The sequence below is a fragment of the Bufo gargarizans genome, chromosome 6, assembly GCF_014858855.1.
Source record: "Bufo gargarizans isolate SCDJY-AF-19 chromosome 6, ASM1485885v1, whole genome shotgun sequence".
Classification (NCBI taxonomy): Eukaryota; Metazoa; Chordata; class Amphibia; order Anura; family Bufonidae; genus Bufo; species Bufo gargarizans.
The window spans coordinates 279,592,024-279,609,251 of NC_058085.1; the positions used below are offsets into that span (position 1 = coordinate 279,592,024).

At 43.4% G+C, this 17,228-nt stretch overlaps 1 protein-coding gene across 1 annotated transcript in view; it reads left to right on the top strand.

Moving 5' to 3' along the window:
- Positions 1-17,228, top strand: part of PHACTR3 (phosphatase and actin regulator 3) — a 168,004-nt gene that overhangs the window by 11,561 nt on the left and 139,215 nt on the right. Inside the window, exons 3-5 of the mRNA XM_044299648.1 lie at positions 5,899-6,081; positions 6,534-6,719; positions 8,769-8,774. Of these exons, the coding sequence (XP_044155583.1) occupies positions 5,899-6,081; positions 6,534-6,719; positions 8,769-8,774 (375 nt within the window). The remainder of the gene's footprint in view (positions 1-5,898; positions 6,082-6,533; positions 6,720-8,768; positions 8,775-17,228) is intronic.

Sequence of the window (17,228 nt, forward strand, 5' to 3'; positions counted from 1 at the left end):
TGCAGATCTTGCACACTGCTGTGGTTTTGTGTACCCGCCTTGTTGGGAAAAGGTGCCATATGGGAGCTGCTCGCACAGAGCTACAGGCAGCCAAACCGGGCTTAGTTCTGGCACCCTTTGGTCCTAACCTACCCAGCGGCATCACCAGATCCCTAAGCAGATGTGGCTCAGGGAGGTACGTGGTCTGCCACTGCCACTGCAGTTCTTCAAAGTTGTTGCTTCATCTTCTGAACCACAATTCAGCTCCCAGATTCTGTCCAGCACACAATTGTCATCGGAGTTATCACCCTACCTGCCTCTTTTATCAGACTGGGACATATCATGGTGTGCTCCTGGGCCCCCTTCCCCTTCTCTGCGTTTTCCCTGACTGACACTGTTGTTGCCCCCACCACCAATGCTGTGGCTACAGGTGCCACTATAACAACCACCATCATCACAGCTATGCATGGGGTTACCGGCCTCCTCCCCAACCTCCTCTTCAGGGCAGCCTAAACTGTGAGGGCTCTCACATAAGCCATCAACAGGGAGACTCTCTTGACTATCTGCTGTAGGACGTGGTGGGGTTTTCTTGCCACTTTAGGAATGCCTGTATATACGTAAACTGAATATTCGTACATGGACAATTGAGGCTTGACGCTAAATATCTCTTTAATACACACAGGTAGATTGCTGCTATACCTTGTGTATTTTAGTAATTATATATATATATATATATATATATATATATATATACCAGAAAGAATTCGGCGGCACCAGTCTGCTGGCTCAGGTGCTGTGTCCAAAGGAATGAGCTTCAACCTTCTTATATATGTAGAAAACGGGACAGCACTCCAAGACTTGAAAAGGATAGAAATCTTTATTCACCCATGTGAAAAATTGCAACGTTTCAGCTCACAACTGAGCCTTTCTCAAGCAAAGAAACACAAGCCTGTGCGTGTCTTATACAGCATTCTCAAAAATCAAGTAACCAATGAATTTTGCAGATCAAAAACATGTGACTATTCATCATGTGAAAATAATTAACCTGATTAGGTCATGTGAACAATTACATATGCAAAGTATCCTACTACTGAATACATGGAGCTGTGTCCATTGGTATTGCATCCAAACTTTTACCATTTGAATAGTGCATTTAACAAAATGCATATGTGCATGAATAAAGTGCATAAAAGTACAAAAGAGATAAATCATATGTTAATGTTTAAAATCATACACCACGGAGACTGAGGAAAACAATGAAAGTTTGACCATGTCTGACAAAATCGCATGTCCATGTGAATACTTGCCAAGAACAGCACTGTTAACTAATACTGCCAATACCACAAAATGTCAAAGACAGACCTCTGCCTCCACCATGCGCCCGCAACTCAGCTCCATTACATCATCAGCAACCAGATTTCATAATGTTACTGTGTAGGGGCTATTGCACGCGCATAATGTGGCATTATTTCAAGGAATCGTCTCAGTTTGGAACCAGGCACTTATCACTGTGTCAACCTCACTGTCTGGGCCAATCGGAAAGGGATCCAACCTCCCGGGTGGATCAACCCCTCCAAAATTATGGTCAGGTAAGGGGGACACCACACGTGAGTATAGTGTACCCCGAACCGTCTCACTGTTTCGTCCATAGACAGTGTAATGGGGATCTCCCATGTAGACCACTTAATAGCAGAGATTAATTTTGACACAGCGTGGATACAGTAACAGAGGAAAATCTATCCAGTTAATTTTATACACATAGAACATCGCGAGCTGTCACATGTGTCCGAACTTCTATGTTCACTGTTTCCGCATCAGTCTGCATGGTGTCTAAAAAACAAAACAAAAAGAGAAAATTACTCATATGCTTGTGAATCATAGCTAAATACCATCTTCACAACAGGGATCATGCCAGAGAACATAAGTTAAGGGGTATCAGGCAAACAGTCATTTAAATACATCCAGGATTATATTCCATATTTAACCCTTTAGGTTTTAGGCTATCAAGAGTGTAAATCCACCACATTTCTTTATTTTTCAATATTTTTAATCGATTACCCCCTCTCCTGGGGGAGGTACATGGTCTACAATCCAGCATATTAATTCACGTTCTGTATGTTTCTGCTCAGAAAAATGCTTCGGTACTGGTAGATCACGCCGTTTTTGACGTATTAAGAATCTATGATTATTCAGCCTGGTTTTCAAATCAGTTGAGGTTTCCCCCACATATATGATATTACATGGGCAGGTTAACACATAAATTACAAAATTTGAATTGCACGTCAAATGAAAGTTGATAGGGTAAGTTCTGCCAGTGGCAGGATGTGTGAAGCTGCGTCCCTTGCCAATGTATTTGCAATTTACGCAGCTTAAACACGGAAAACTGCCCAATCCATATTTTGTCAATTTCATTTGAGGTGTTCGCTGCTTTGTACCACAATCCGCTCTTACCAATTGATCCTTCAGACTGCTAGCTCTCCGGTATGAAAACAGGGGAGGCAATCTGAATTCTTGAATATCACTGAAAGTATTTCCCAGTATACTCCATTGCTTTTTAATAATCTTACTGATAGCTGCACTTTCCTCCGTGTGTACGGAAATAAATGGAATCCGACGTTGGGGATTTTCCTTGTCTTGCCTCACTAAAGTCAATCCTCTATCCATCTCAGAGGCCTTCTGCTTATGTGTGCGTAGCAACATTGGCGGATAGCCCCTATCTTCAAACTTCCTTGACATTTCTTCAAGGGCCTCCGTCAAATTGCTATCCTCTGACGTTATCCTCCGTACCCACAGAAATTGCGAGTACGGTAAATGCCTGACCATATTTTTCGGATGATTACTGTCATATCTTAATATGGTGTTCTTGTCAGTGGGCTTAGTGTATAATTTAGTGAGGAATTTTTCCCCAGACCAAACGACCGTGGTGTCAAGGAACTGTACCTCCGTATGTGAAAAAATCAATGTGAATTGAAGATCACTATTTTTACTGTTTAAATACATATGAAAGTCAACCAGTTCCTTCTCCGTGCCGGTCCAAATGAGGAAGACGTCATCGATATAACGCCACCACCGCAACAAATGTCTGAAGTGGTGTGAAACATAGATGACGTCTTCCTCAAATTTTCGCATAAAAATATTCGCGAACGTTGGGGCCACATTCGACTCCATCGCTACTCCCCTTAATTGCTTATAAAAGGAATCTTGAAACAGAAAATAATTCCAATGTAGAACAATACGCAAAAGGGATAGAATGAAATGCCTAGCAGATTCAGTCATAGAGGAGAGTTCTAACATATATTCCACAGCCGCTATGCCCAGTGTGTGATCAATTGAGGTGTAGAGAGAGACTACATCAAAGGATGCAAGAATATATGTCTGCTCTCTATCCACCCCAATTGCATTAAGTTTGCATAAAAAATCGGTTGTGTCTTGAATATATGAGACTGCCCCTGTCGCAAAATTGCAAAGTATCTTATCCAAGAATATGGCGATATTGCTGAATATTGACTCAGAACCAGACACTATCGGCCGGCCTGGGGGATCAACCAGAGATTTGTGGACCTTGGGGAGCACATACATCACAGGTGTGACTGGATGTGTCACCACAAGGTACTCACAGAGATCCTGGTCAATTATTTTCACATGATGAATAGTCACATGTTTTTGATCTGCAAAATTCATTGGTTACTTGATTTTTGAGAATGCTGTATAAGACACGCACAGGCTTGTGTTTCTTTGCTTGAGAAAGGCTCAGTTGTGAGCTGAAACGTTGCAATTATTTTTCACATGGGTGAATAAAGATTTCTATCCTTTTCAAGTCTTGGAGTGCTGTCCCGTTTTCTACATATACATATATATATATATATATATATATATACATACTGATTTAATTACAGTACATTTGACAATCACAAAAAATGTTTAAATTCCAACCATGTGAAAACTGAAAATATGTAAACGGACAACTGAGGATTGACGCTCAATTTCTTGTTAATTCACACAGGTAGATTGTCTGTCTTGTAGTAATCACATATATAAATGTATGCTCGTTTAAATACAGTTAACAATCCCCCCCCCAAAAAAAATTCCAACTATGTAGAAACTAAAAATATGTTCGGACTACTGAGGCGTGACACTCAATTTCAACTTAACACACACAGCTAGATTGCTGCCACACCGTGGTTATTGCTGCAGTAATCACGTATATACGCTGCTTACTGTAAGTAAACTGAAAGCACCCTCCAATAAAAAAAATAATAATTGAGACCATGTGGAAACTGAAAATACATAAATGGGAAATTGAGGCCTGACGCTCAGTTTCACCTTAACAGACATTTTTTTTTCATTTTGTTTCTTGATTTTTTCACAGAGATCATTTTTTGTGAGGTTTGATATACTGCTTAATAATATCAAACCTAACAAAAAAGGATTTATGTGAAAATGTGGTAAGAAAATGAAAGTATTTGCATGCAGGTAGCTGCTTTTGAGGTGTACCTGCTCTTCTTTTAGCAGGCACAGCCAGCCACAGGTCCTGTCTTTTCTTTCCCTGTCTGTCAGCTGCCCTGCTTCTCTCTATTGTACACAACACACACACAATTCTTCTTTGGAATACTAGCCTTTACCTTCACTGTCCCTGGAAATAAGCTTGATTGATTGATTTTTCACTGTCCCTGACTGATTCTTCATTGTCCCTGAATCACTAAGATAATTTTCCTGTCAGACATCATCAAACACAACCACCCTCTCACAGCACAGAATGGCGTTCTGCTAGGGCTTGTCCCTGTCTGCTGCAGCACTGGCTCATCAAGGCTGTCAGCTTGGGAGTCAATCAGGGCAAGTACTCCCCCCCCACATCCTCTCAGGGTCATGTGAGAACCCTTCTTCTTCCTCCCTAGTGCTTTTTTCTCACCAAGATGTACACTAAAATGGTGCTATGTGCCGTTTTAGTGGATTTGTCCAAAATGAACTTGGACAGATTTGGGATCATCTGCCATCCAGTCTTGTTCACTCATCCTTACTTTGAAATATGCATTTAATATCACTGGTTCAACAATGAAATTTTTGTACAAAAATGTATTTGAAACAAACAGTGCATTTGCAAACACAGATATAAGCAATGCAGTGTTTGCAGTAAAATGTTTTTGAAATATTTGTTCAATAACACGGGTATAAAAATGACGTTTTTGCCATAAAGTGGTCTGGCTATAATGCAATGTGTTAATAACACAGATATAATACACTGGGAAAAAAAGGTGCAATTGCTCAGTGTTTGCAGCAGAATGCTGTTGGGGTGCTGTGCTGGCAATAAGCCTATGTAAAAACTGTAGGTTTAGAAAAAAAAGCTGTCACTCTGTTCATATACATAAAAATGATTTTTTTCTTACAGGGGTTTTTGAAAACAGAACTGCCAGGCAGAGCTGTTACACCAATCAAGCAGCTGTATTACACAGTGTGACCAGCCCCTCACTCCCTCAAAGCTTTCCCTGATACATTCCCTAAAATCTACACAATTATATCTCTCCATATAGTGTTCCCATGAAACTACATTATTGGCTTCTGTCTATAATGATTTTGTCAGAAACTTCCAGACACACTCCTTCCAGGTCAAAAGCTAAACACACTATGGTGCCCTTTCTCAGTCAGCATAGCCCAATTGGCTAATGAGGCTGTCTTTCAGCCTCTGAGCCAATCAGAGCAAGCCGTTTTTACACAATTTGTCCATAATGAATCACATAAGCTTCGAACTTGCCAGCAAATTTTTGTGACATTCTTAACAAATGTGTTTCGTCTAGAATCAATTCGCTTATCTCTAGTATGTAGTGTGCTGGGTTTGTGACCCCTGAAGACCAACATCTACTATCTGGGGACAATTCATAATTTTTTATACCTATTTACCAATAAAACAAATTGATTTTTCAGACCTTGACCCTAAGGACTGTCCAGTAGAAGATGTCACAAGAGAGTCCTTTGGAGACCCAACAATGCCTCTAAGCCAGTCACCTCCCACTGAAGAAACACTTCCAGAAACATCTGCAGCAGCTGCAGTGAATGTCAGCTCTCTGGACGAGGATCAGCAGACAGACACAGGGGAAGATCAAGAAGGTATCATGATGTCAACCCAACAAGAAGTTCTTCAGTCATTCCTTTCTGCTAATATTTAGCTGTTTCAGGTGGCTATATATTCGTTGTCACCCAGCATTCCCTAGAAAAACAGCTGAAAAGAATTCTATGAGAACTTGACAAGAGTATGAATGACAGCTCAATATTTTATTTTAAAGGGGTTTCTGCTCCACCCACCAGAGCGGCTACAAAGAGCTCTCGATTTGGAGTTTGTCAATGCATTATATACACAGTCGATTGATTTCAATGTAATGCTGTACTTGTCCTGTGGGGTTGTTAAAGGGAAACTAGACAGCTGATTTTTGGTTCCACCACTTACCATAAATGACATGGAGATGGTAAATCAGGAATATGCAGACGTTATGGAACATTGCTGCAGTTACATGGTTGATGATCTAATTCCCCTCTCATGGTCTTTTTATCTTTGACCTTAGGTAAAGCTCAGTTGGCCTTGGAGGAAGATCTGAAAGACTCAGTGGAGAAAACTTTACAAGCCTTATTGCTCACCGAACCTGTAGAATCTCCTTCACCAGAGAGAAGTAGGACTCTCATCAGTAGTCCACCGCTACTTCCTATGCCGCAGCCAAAGGCATCTTCATGGGTGAATCAGTGTTTGACAGGTACATACCACTTTAATGCTATAAGCCACCACTGAGTTACAGCCTGCATTATACTCCAGAGCTGCAATCACTTTTCTGCTGGTGAGCCACTTTGTAGATACTTGATGTATCCTTTACTGATCCTGAATTGCAGCCTGTATTGTACTCTAGAGCTGTACTTACTGTGTACAGACATTACATTATGGATTCTGTATTGATCCTGAGTTACAACTTGTATTATTCTTCAGAGCTGCACTCATTATTCTGCTGGTAGATGTGGAAGAACTGCATCCACAGTTCTGCAGACATCAGAGCTAACCTCTCTCAGTATTCCCTGCTTGTGCATGGTCTGCACAGGCTGATTTAGTGATTTGCATTCCATAAAGTTTTGTCTGCACACCAGGCACTGTACGGTTATTCATCACCCTGCATTAAAAGGGTTCATCTAATTTGTTTGGGGTATGTCCATTTATAATTGTACGAAAAAAGGGATACAATCACACTCACCCTTCTGTAAGTGGTAGGCTACTGTAAGCAGTTGTGAAACTATACTGTATTGCGGCACCATCTGCACACCAACCTCAAACAATATAAAAAACAACACTGTCATACCCTGCATAGTAGGAAACACTTGTTCTTAAAGGGGGTTTCCACGTAGATTCTTTAAAGAAAATGGGTAAGAAGAGTTTAAAAATATATTAAATGGTTCCACCCATCCCTGACACTGCCCTTCCTCCGCTGCTCTGATCCTCTTTTCTTACTGTTCCTGGCTCGACACTCCAGAAATGCGATGAAAGGAATATTCAGCCAATCACATGCTGAGGTAGGTCACTGTTAAGGCCTGTGATTGGCTTAGTAATCCTTTTCAACCTAGTCATGCTGGGACCAAGTATTGAAGAACAGCAGGGATCTAAACAGGGTTGGCACGGCAGCGGCAGAGGCACAACTGAGGTGAACAATGGCATACCTTTAAAGGCTATCGTGCACCTTTGGGAGCAATTTTTTATTATTATTGCATTGTCCTTATTTTGAGCTAAAAATATTTTTTTCAATTGGTCTTTATTAAATATCTGGAATCCTTTTTTTCTGTACAGAGCTGACATGCTCAAGCAGCAGCCTGTGGATTTTTCCGTCACCTGGGGAGCAGACGGACTCCTTATCTCTGCTATCTCACCTTATAAACACTCATTAAAGCTCAGTTCTTATCTTACTGATAAGAATGTGGCTTAAATAAGTGTTTATTACCTCTTAGTTGTTTAGGGATAAGGGTTATTAAATGACCTGCACAAAGTGAAAGTAAAAGTACCAGTTACACAGTTACAAAAACAGTTAATCCTTTGTGACAGACTGGCTCAATATTTTTAATAAAGGCCTATTGAAAATGTGATTTTTAGGCAAAAATGAATAACATGCAATCATAAACAAAAAATTGCCTTTAAAGGTGTACATAGCCTTTAACCCTTAGGATACCAGAGGTTTTTTTGTATTTTAATTTTTCTTCCCTATCTACCTTGAGCTACTATTTTTCCCTATCTACCTTGAGCTACTATTTTTCCGTTCACATAGCTGTATGAGGGCTTATTTTTTGCGGGACAAGTTGTATTTTCTAATGCCATCATTTATCATGGCATACAATGTAGTGGGAAGCGGGGAAAAAATTCACCTAGAACATTTAAATTAATTACCGGTATCCTCATTGGTCGCAGAGGATTTCACCATTTAGATGCAGTGTTCTCACTTGATCACGGCATCTAAAGGCTTTAATTACCGTGATCTGCATTATTGCTGGTCGCGGTAATTAACTGTGGGACTCTGCTGTTTAAAACAGCAGACACCCGCCGGCCATGACACCCGCTGCACTTGCGAGCGGGTGCCATGTTTGCCCATCGCTCCAGCACTTTAGATGTAGGGTGCTGATAGCGAAGGGGGTTAATGGAGGCAGACAGTGCGACTGCTAGGGGTCACTGGGGATGAGGGGTGCGGCTCTAAACTTCTGTTTCCGATGTGGAAAAACTGAATTTTCATCCAGCTGAGACTAGAGGGAGCTCAATGCAACGAGTTGACATGCAGACATTGGCAAGTGTATGCACTCCTATGCATTGAGCTCCCCCTAGTTGTAGCTACAGGCGGGCAGCTAGTTTTATTGTTGCGTAAACATTGAGAAATATGGTGTTCAGAATGATCACACAGGGATTTTATGGAGTGCTATTCAGCATTTTTTTCCTTTTAGTTTAGTTTTTAAACCTGCTTTTTTTATAGTTTATTTTTTTTCTAATTGTTAGTAATGGAGCTTTTTTCAGTTGTTTTTTTAATTTCCTTCTCTATAGGTAAAATGCTTGAAATAAGGACGTCATCCACACATTTGTTTTGGAAATGAGGCTACTTTCACACTGGCGTTTTGGCTTTCCGTTTGTGAGATCCGTTCAGGGCTCTCACAAGTGGTCCAAAACGGATCAGTTTTGCCCTAAGGGTCCATTCACACATCCGTGTGTGTTTTGCGGATCCGCATTTTGTGGACCGCACATTGCCGGCACTAAGAGAATATGCCTATTCTTGTCCGCTAATGCGGACAAGAATAGGACATGTTCTATTTTTTTCAGGATCGGAATTGTGGACCCGGAAGTGCGGGTCCGCAATTCCGGATCGGGGCCGCACATCGTGCAGCCCCATAGAAATGTATGGGTCAGCAATTCCATTCCGCAAAATGCAGAATGGAATTGCAGATGTGTGAATGGACACTAATGCATTCTGAATGGAAAAGGATCCGCTCAGAATGCATCAGTTTGCCTCCGTTCCGTCTCCATTATGTTTTGGAGACGGACACCAAAACGCTGCTTGCAGCGTTTTGGTGTCTGTCTGACAAAACTGAGCCAAACGGATCCTTTCTAACACACAATGTAAGTCAATGGGGACGGATCTGTTTTCTATGACACAATCTGACACAAAAGAAAACGGATCCGTCCTTCATTGACTTTCAATGGTGTTCAAACAGATCCTTCTTGGCTATGTTAAAGATAATACAAACTGATCCGTTCTGAACGGATGCATGCGGTTGTATTATCTAAACGGATCCGTCTATGCAGATCCATGACGAATCCACACCAAACGCGAATGTGAAAGTAGACTAAGAAAATGCCCCCCCCCCCCCCCCCCCAAAAAAATAAAAAAAAAATAAAAGAGCATGCATATGGTTTTTATGGTGTTTTTTTAATGGTCAAAAAACGCCAGACTAAATTCATGTGTGTAGGGAGCTCTTAGAGCGATTAAAAGTCCAGGCCAGATAATATCACTTGATAGAGTATTGTAGAGTTTGCTTATGGTTGTTTTACACCGGATGATTTACTAGGCAGTTATCAGAAAAGAACCAAACATTTCCAATAATTGCCCGATTGTCTGCAGCCTAAGCTACATTTTCATGCAGTGGTCATCTCCTCAGTATGGGGATGACGGATCTCTACTGCTATCACTCATTCCATACAGATTCATTGTCTCTGGGCAGGAGATCGCTGTTTACGCAGGACGATCTGCTGTCTAGAAACAATTATTTTGGGTACCGGCCGAAAGACGGGATGGGTAACGGAAGAAGAGATCCAGAAGGCCGAGTATGTGTCACCTTAGCACAAGCACAGGTACAATAGGCTGACACATAGTTCTCAACACACTTACGCGGCCCTGGCCACCAAAATCTGCTTGAGATGAGATCGACAGTGGATCTACTCCCAGGGTGTACAGCCAAGACAGTACAGTGATGTTCCTCAAATACCTTATGATGTAAGTCTGAAGGAACAAACAATTTCCCTGGAGGACAAGAGTCCTTTGCATCTTTGGGCCTCCAACACCTTAGCCTCAAGATCAGGCTATAGGGCAGAAAGTGAAGTGCTGTCTTAAAAAGATAAAAATAGACAAATTACCAGGCCCAGGTGGAATACACTCCTGTATCCTATGTAGGTATTTGCTCTGGTAGGCAGGGTAAGCGGACGCAATACAGAGGCAAGCCAACGGTTGAAAAGCGAAAGTTTGGTGTTTATTCATACAAAAAGGCAGAAAAGAAAAACAATACTTTGCAGGGTCCTGGTGTTAATTCACACAGCAACAGTCCTGGTGCTAATTCACACAGCAAGAATCCACAGAACAAAACATGTCACCTGGCAGTCCACAGCAGGCTTTAGGGCGCCTGACTCCCAGCAGACGGCTCTCATGCGGCTCTCAGCCTTGCAGCATGGCCATGAGCCAATACCTTAACTGATCAATAGGGTTATCTTGGAAAAGGTGAACAATGGCGAAGAACATAAATATATTGTAATAAAAATAACAGAACACAGATTGCAGTTCTCTTTAAAGGGCTTCTGTCATCCCACTAAACCGTTTTTTTTTTGTTTTGTTTACTTATAATCCATCCCTATAGTGCGATTTCTGCATACATAAGCGAAATAATCATTTGGGTCCAGTAGAATTTGTTAAAAACTTAATTTTAAAATATGCAAATTACCTTGCTACCAGCAAGTAGGGCGGCTACTTGCTGGTAGCAGCCGCATCCTCCGATCCTAAAGACGCCCCCTCCGCCTGCGCCGGGTGTAGATGTGACGTCATCGGCGCAGACGCATTGAGGATGGAGCGGCCGAGCGAGCGACCGCCTCTCAGTGCGCCTGCGCCAATTAAAGACAGGTACGGCGCAGGCGCGATATTTTGAATTCAAACAGGGCCAACAGAGGACGATCCCGTTCCCTGGCCCTGTCAATCACAATGCGGAGGGGGCGTCTTTAGGATCGGAGGATGCGGCTGCTACCAGCAAGTAGCCGCCCTACTTGCTGGTAGCAAGGTAATTTGCATATTTTAAAATTACGTTTTTAACAAATTCTACTGGACCGAAATGATTATTTAGCTTATGTATGCAGAAATCGCACTATAGGGATTATAAGTAAACAAAAAAAAACTGTTTAGTGGGGTGACAGAAGCCCTTTAAGGGAAACCCTAGGTGAAGGGGTCGGTCTAGCTGTAACAGTAAGCACTGATGGTGAGCACGCACACTCTCCTTTACAGTATAACTTCCTAGCTAACTTCTAATAGCACTCAGCTTGCTATTAACTCCTGTCTATCAGTTAACCCAGTCCGAATGTTGGGGCCCGGGTGCAGAAATGTTGGCGTGCTAATGTTGGCGCCCTTACAATTGTCCTTTCCAGGAACCAGCTGGGGGCTGCAGCATTCAGAGGCTTGAATGGCTATGGAGTTGGTGGCAGAATCCTCCTGGGATGCAGGGCAATTCTTCTGATTGAATTGCAACGGTTGCCTCCCCCTAGGGCCCTCTATAACGCAACCCAGGTGTAGGAATGCCGAGTGGTATAGTGCGACCTAAATGTCTCTTTATGTGTGTCATGGTGCTCCTACATGGATACGGCTGGACCCCAGGCTTTTTGGTTTCTAAGCAATAAATAGGGGGAATAATTGAGGGATGAAAAAATAACTGGAGTCCAGACCTTGAGATGAAGTTCAATGGCAGCTTTTCTTTGTATAAACGTTCTTCAAAACAGTTTCAGGCTTTGTCTTGGTTCCAGCAGGCTTTAGCATTAAAATGGCAGGCAAACTCCACTCTGCTACATCTGTTTCTCTCTGACTCTGCTGTACTGACAGGCTGGCTGTATAACTCAGCTTCTTCTGTATGCTGCACTTCTCTCTGTAGTCTGACTCTAGGTTATGCCAGGGAACTTTCCTCCTCGCTCCTGAGGCTTTAAGCTTTGGCCTCCATAGCCAGCAGAGCTTAGGGTGCTCTCGCTGGCATGGGCATGTCCAGCAGAGAAGTGCCCCTGCACACCCTTCCCCTAGCAGGGGGTAAGTTAGACTGAAGCTAACTGGTCCCCACCCTTCCTGCAGGAAGTAGGACTCACCCACTGAATGCAACAGTATTGTTCAAGAAAATTATAGAGCTTTATATCTGTGATAAGGTGGAAGCTGCTGAGTTACACCACACGCGAGATCATATCCTGCATCACACACTATTGTTCCCGTTTCCTAGGTTAATAGGTACGCAACGCAGTGTTAGTTTTGCTCGCAGTAGTAAAATTGAAGGTTCCATTCTATCTAAGTACAACTCTGCCATGTTTGCTGCCACCTGCTGGTGGAATAAATACACAAGATGACATGAGGTTAGACCAGTAAAGACAGTAGCAGGGTGCAGAAGTGGTAACACCACTCTGGGGTGTTACAGAATTTAGGCTGGACTGAGAATGCAATAGTAGTTGGGACTCTCTCCTTGCACACAAAATCCACAGGTGCTATCTGGGCTGGATTGTACTGTCTTTCCTGAAGCAATGCTCACATCTGTTTGTGGAGATCTCTCAGTCTCTTTATCTCCTGGCCATGCTGCTGGCTATAAAATGGCTGCTGCTCCACTTCCTTGCTTGCCCTTTCCCCCTGGTCCCCCGGCTGTTGTAAGACCGTGAACCGGGGAGGGCTCCCCAGGATACAGCGAAGTCACAGACGAGGAAAGCAACACCGACACGAGCTTGTGCAAAAACAGAAACTTTACTGAATAGTGGTATTAAACAGGATATCACATACAGCAGTGTTTCCCAACCAGTGGGCCTCCAGCTGTTGCAAAACTACAACTACAAAGGCTGTCCAGGCATGCTGGGAGTTGTAGTTTTGCAACAGCTGGAGGCACACTGGTTGGGAAACACTGACATACAGTTCCAAATGCAGTGAACATAGCATAAAGTTACATCCCCTCAGCCCGTAGACTGAGACCCCTGAGTTACACAGCAAGGCGCCCTCGAGTGGTAGCCGGGAAAACATTTGCGACAATTTTACCACTGCGAGCAGAACTAACACTGCGTTGCGTACCTATTAACCTAGAAACGGGAACAATTGTGTGTGATGCAGGATATGATCTCGCGTGTGGTGTAACTCAGCAGCGTCCACCTTATCACAGATATAAAGCTCTAGAATTTTCTTTAACAATACTGTTGCGTTCAGTTGCGCAGTGTCCCTTTAACGCAACAGATTCCTTGCAGAAAAATGTGGCATGCACACTCTTACCGACCCAGGCCTGCTATTCATCCGATGGTGACCTAAATCAGACAAGTCTTTCCAGCAACCATGAGGCCATGCAGGGTGTCAGGAATATGGATTATCGTTGAAATGGCAGCCATGATATTGATTTAATTCACCTTGGTCAGTGTACATGCAAAATAAGTTCTCACTTCAACGCTCGGCTTGTCAGATAGCAGAGGTAGTGAACTCCACAGGGGTCCAGGCTTCAACAAGCCACTTGTTTACAAATTGACACGTCCTCCAGTCAGCCAGGAACCGAGATGATGTGCCAGGAAGAATCTCTCAGCATGAGGTCTGAGCCATTCCCCAGTTCAATCAAATCTAGCAGACAGCATGGAACCGGAGATTTATAAGGAATTATGAATTGCCCGGCCATCGCAGGCGCAAACCGGATACATACAGTTGCAAGAAAAAGTATGTGAACCCTTTGGAATGATATGGATTTCTGCACAAATTGGTCATAAAATGCGATCTGATCTTCATCTAAGTCACAACAATAGACAATCACAGTCTGCTTAATCTAATAACACACAAAGAATTAAATGTTACCATGTTTTTATTGAACACACCATGTAAACATTCACAGTGCAGGTGGAAAAAGTATGTGAACCCCTAGACTAATGACATCTCCAAGAGCTAATTGGAGTGAGGTGTCAGCCAACTGGAGTCCAATCGATGAGCTGAGATTGGAGGTGCTGGTTACAGCTGCCCTGCCCTATAGAAAACACACACCATGCAAACATTCACAGTGCAGGTGGAAAAAGTAACCTATATTCTTTGTTTATAGTATGTTATCTAGTGTGCCCTTAAGGCGAGTAAGGCTACTTTCACACTAGCGTTGTTTAAATCCGGCATTCAATTCCGACACCGGAACTACCCGCCGGATCCGGAAAAACGTGTGAAAACGGATTACATTTGAACCCTGATCAGGATTTTGATCACAATGAAAAAGTGCATTGGAAAAAACGGATACGCCATTTATAGACTTTAACATTTTTTTCACATTTTTCGGATTTAACATGCAAAAGCCGGATCCGGTTTGACTGAACACACGGCGCCGGCGTTAATGCAAGTCAATGGGAAAAAGACCGGCGTTCAGTCAAAGTGTTCAGGATTTTTGGCCGGAGGTAAAAATACAGCATGCTACGGTTTTCTGAAAAGACTGATCAGTCAAAAAGACTGAACTGAAGACATCCTGATGCATCCTGAACGGATTGCTCTCCATTCAGAATGCATGGGGATAAAACTGATCAGTTCTTTTCCGGATTTGAGCCCCTAGGACGGAACTCAGCGCCGGAAAAGAAAAACGCTACTGTGAAAGTACCCTAAATATATAATTTAATCTTGTGCTGTTCTGGTATCTCGATCACGAATCCCCACGTCCGTGTTTCAGCCTAGTTATACGCTACTGCGGGTTGGTTTCTCACCCTATATAATCCCATTAGCGGACCGGGCTTATATCAAACGAGAAGCTGGGGTCAGTCTTCCCGGGCTGAGGAAGCGCTGTTTCACTGGGGCAGTGACCAGGCTCTCTCAGCTTGTTGACTCTCTGTGCCCGTGTGGACAGGAGGAGTCTGTGAAAACTGTACCAAGACTGACCTTACCCGCTCCTCCAGGAGGGCGTAACGTCATGTCTTGGTAACCAGTGACCATACCGCGTCTCGTAAGCTTGACGTAGTTGACGTCAAGCAGGCACGAGGGGTGGTATCCATCACACAGGGTGTGTAGCTCCGTTCCACAGCTCTTCAAGCTTTCCAGGAACCAATCTTCTTTTTTCTGGACGATATCTGGATAACCAACAGAAATCTGTCACTTTCAACAGTGATTCCAGCCACTCCAGCTCACACTGACGCCTGGATGCCACTGTATTCTATCTTCCAGCTCCTGTGTCCCTGAGAAGATGCCTGCTCCTTCTTCAGCTTCTTAACCCCAACTCTCATGCATATTCAAAAGTCCAGCTTTAGCTTAGCTGCGTGGGGAAACAGCAGCCTCTAGTGGTCAAAGAGCACAATGACAGCCTAAGGCCCCTTTCACACGGGCGTTGCGGGAAAATGTGCGGGTGCGTTGCGGGAACACCCGCGATTTTTCCGCGCGAGTGCAAAACATTGTCATGCGTTTTGCACTCGCGTGAGAAAAATCGCGCGTGTTTGGTACCCAAACCTGAACTTCTTCACAGAAGTGCAGGCTTAGGATCGATGTTCTGTAGATTGTATTATTTTCCCTTATAACATGGTTATAAGGGAAAATAATAGCATTCTGAATACAGAATGCATAGTAAAATTGCGCTGGAAGGGTTAAAAAAAAATAATAAAATTTTTAACTCACCTTAATCCACTTGCTCGCGTAGCCGGCATCTCCTTCTGGCTCCTTTGCTGAACAGGACCTGGGGTGAGCATTAAATACATGAACAGGACCTGTGATGATGTCACTCCGGTCATCACATGATCCATCACATGATCTTTTACCATGGTGATGGATCATGTGATGACTGTGACGTCACCAAAGGTCCTTGTTACTGCACAAAGCTCAAATGAAGACAGAAGGAGATGCCGGGCTACGCGAGCAAGTGGATTAAGGTGAGTTAAATTATATATATTTTTTTTTTAACCCTTCCAGCGCAATTTTACTATGCATTCTGTATTCAGAATGCTATTATTTCCCCTTATAACCATGTTATAAGGGAAAATAATAATGATTGGGTCTCCATCCCGATCGTCTCCTAGCAATGTGAGTGAAAATCGCACCGCATCCGCACATGCTTGCGGATGCTTGCGATTTTCACACAACCCCATTCACTTCTATGGGGCCTGCGTTGCATGGATTATCGCACCGCAACGCACAAAGAGGAGCATGCTGCGATTTTCATGCAACGCATAAGTGATGCGTGAAAATCACCGCTCATGTGAACAGCCCCATAGAAATGAATGGGTAGGTATTCAGTGCGGGTGCAATGCGTTCAACTCATGCATCGCATCCGCGCGGAATACTCGCCCATGTGAAAGGGGCCTAATAAGTACATTTTCACATCAACAGTATTTTAAACAGTGGGGACTTTCTCCAAGTTACACTATCGGCTGCATGAAGGAGCAAGTGCTCATGGGATTGGTAGTCCATCTCACCTCAGAAGAATCAGCACTAATGCCTGCTGTTGTGAGTCCCTAATTGTAACTGGCAGCAGCACCATCCACTAGACCAGGCATCCTCAAACTGCGGCCCTCCAGCTGTTGCAAAACTACAACTCCCAGCATGCCTGAACAGTCTACAGGTATCAGCCTACAGCAGAAATGCGGATGCGGAGAGTACATAGTGTGCTCTCCGCATCCATTCCTGCCCCATAGAGAATGAATGGGTCTGCACCAGATGCGGACCTATTCCACGGACGTGTGAATGGACCCTTAGGCCTCATGCACACAACCGTTTTTGTGGTACACCTCCGAGCCGCATTTTTTGCGGCTTGGGTGCGGACCCATTCACTTCAATGGG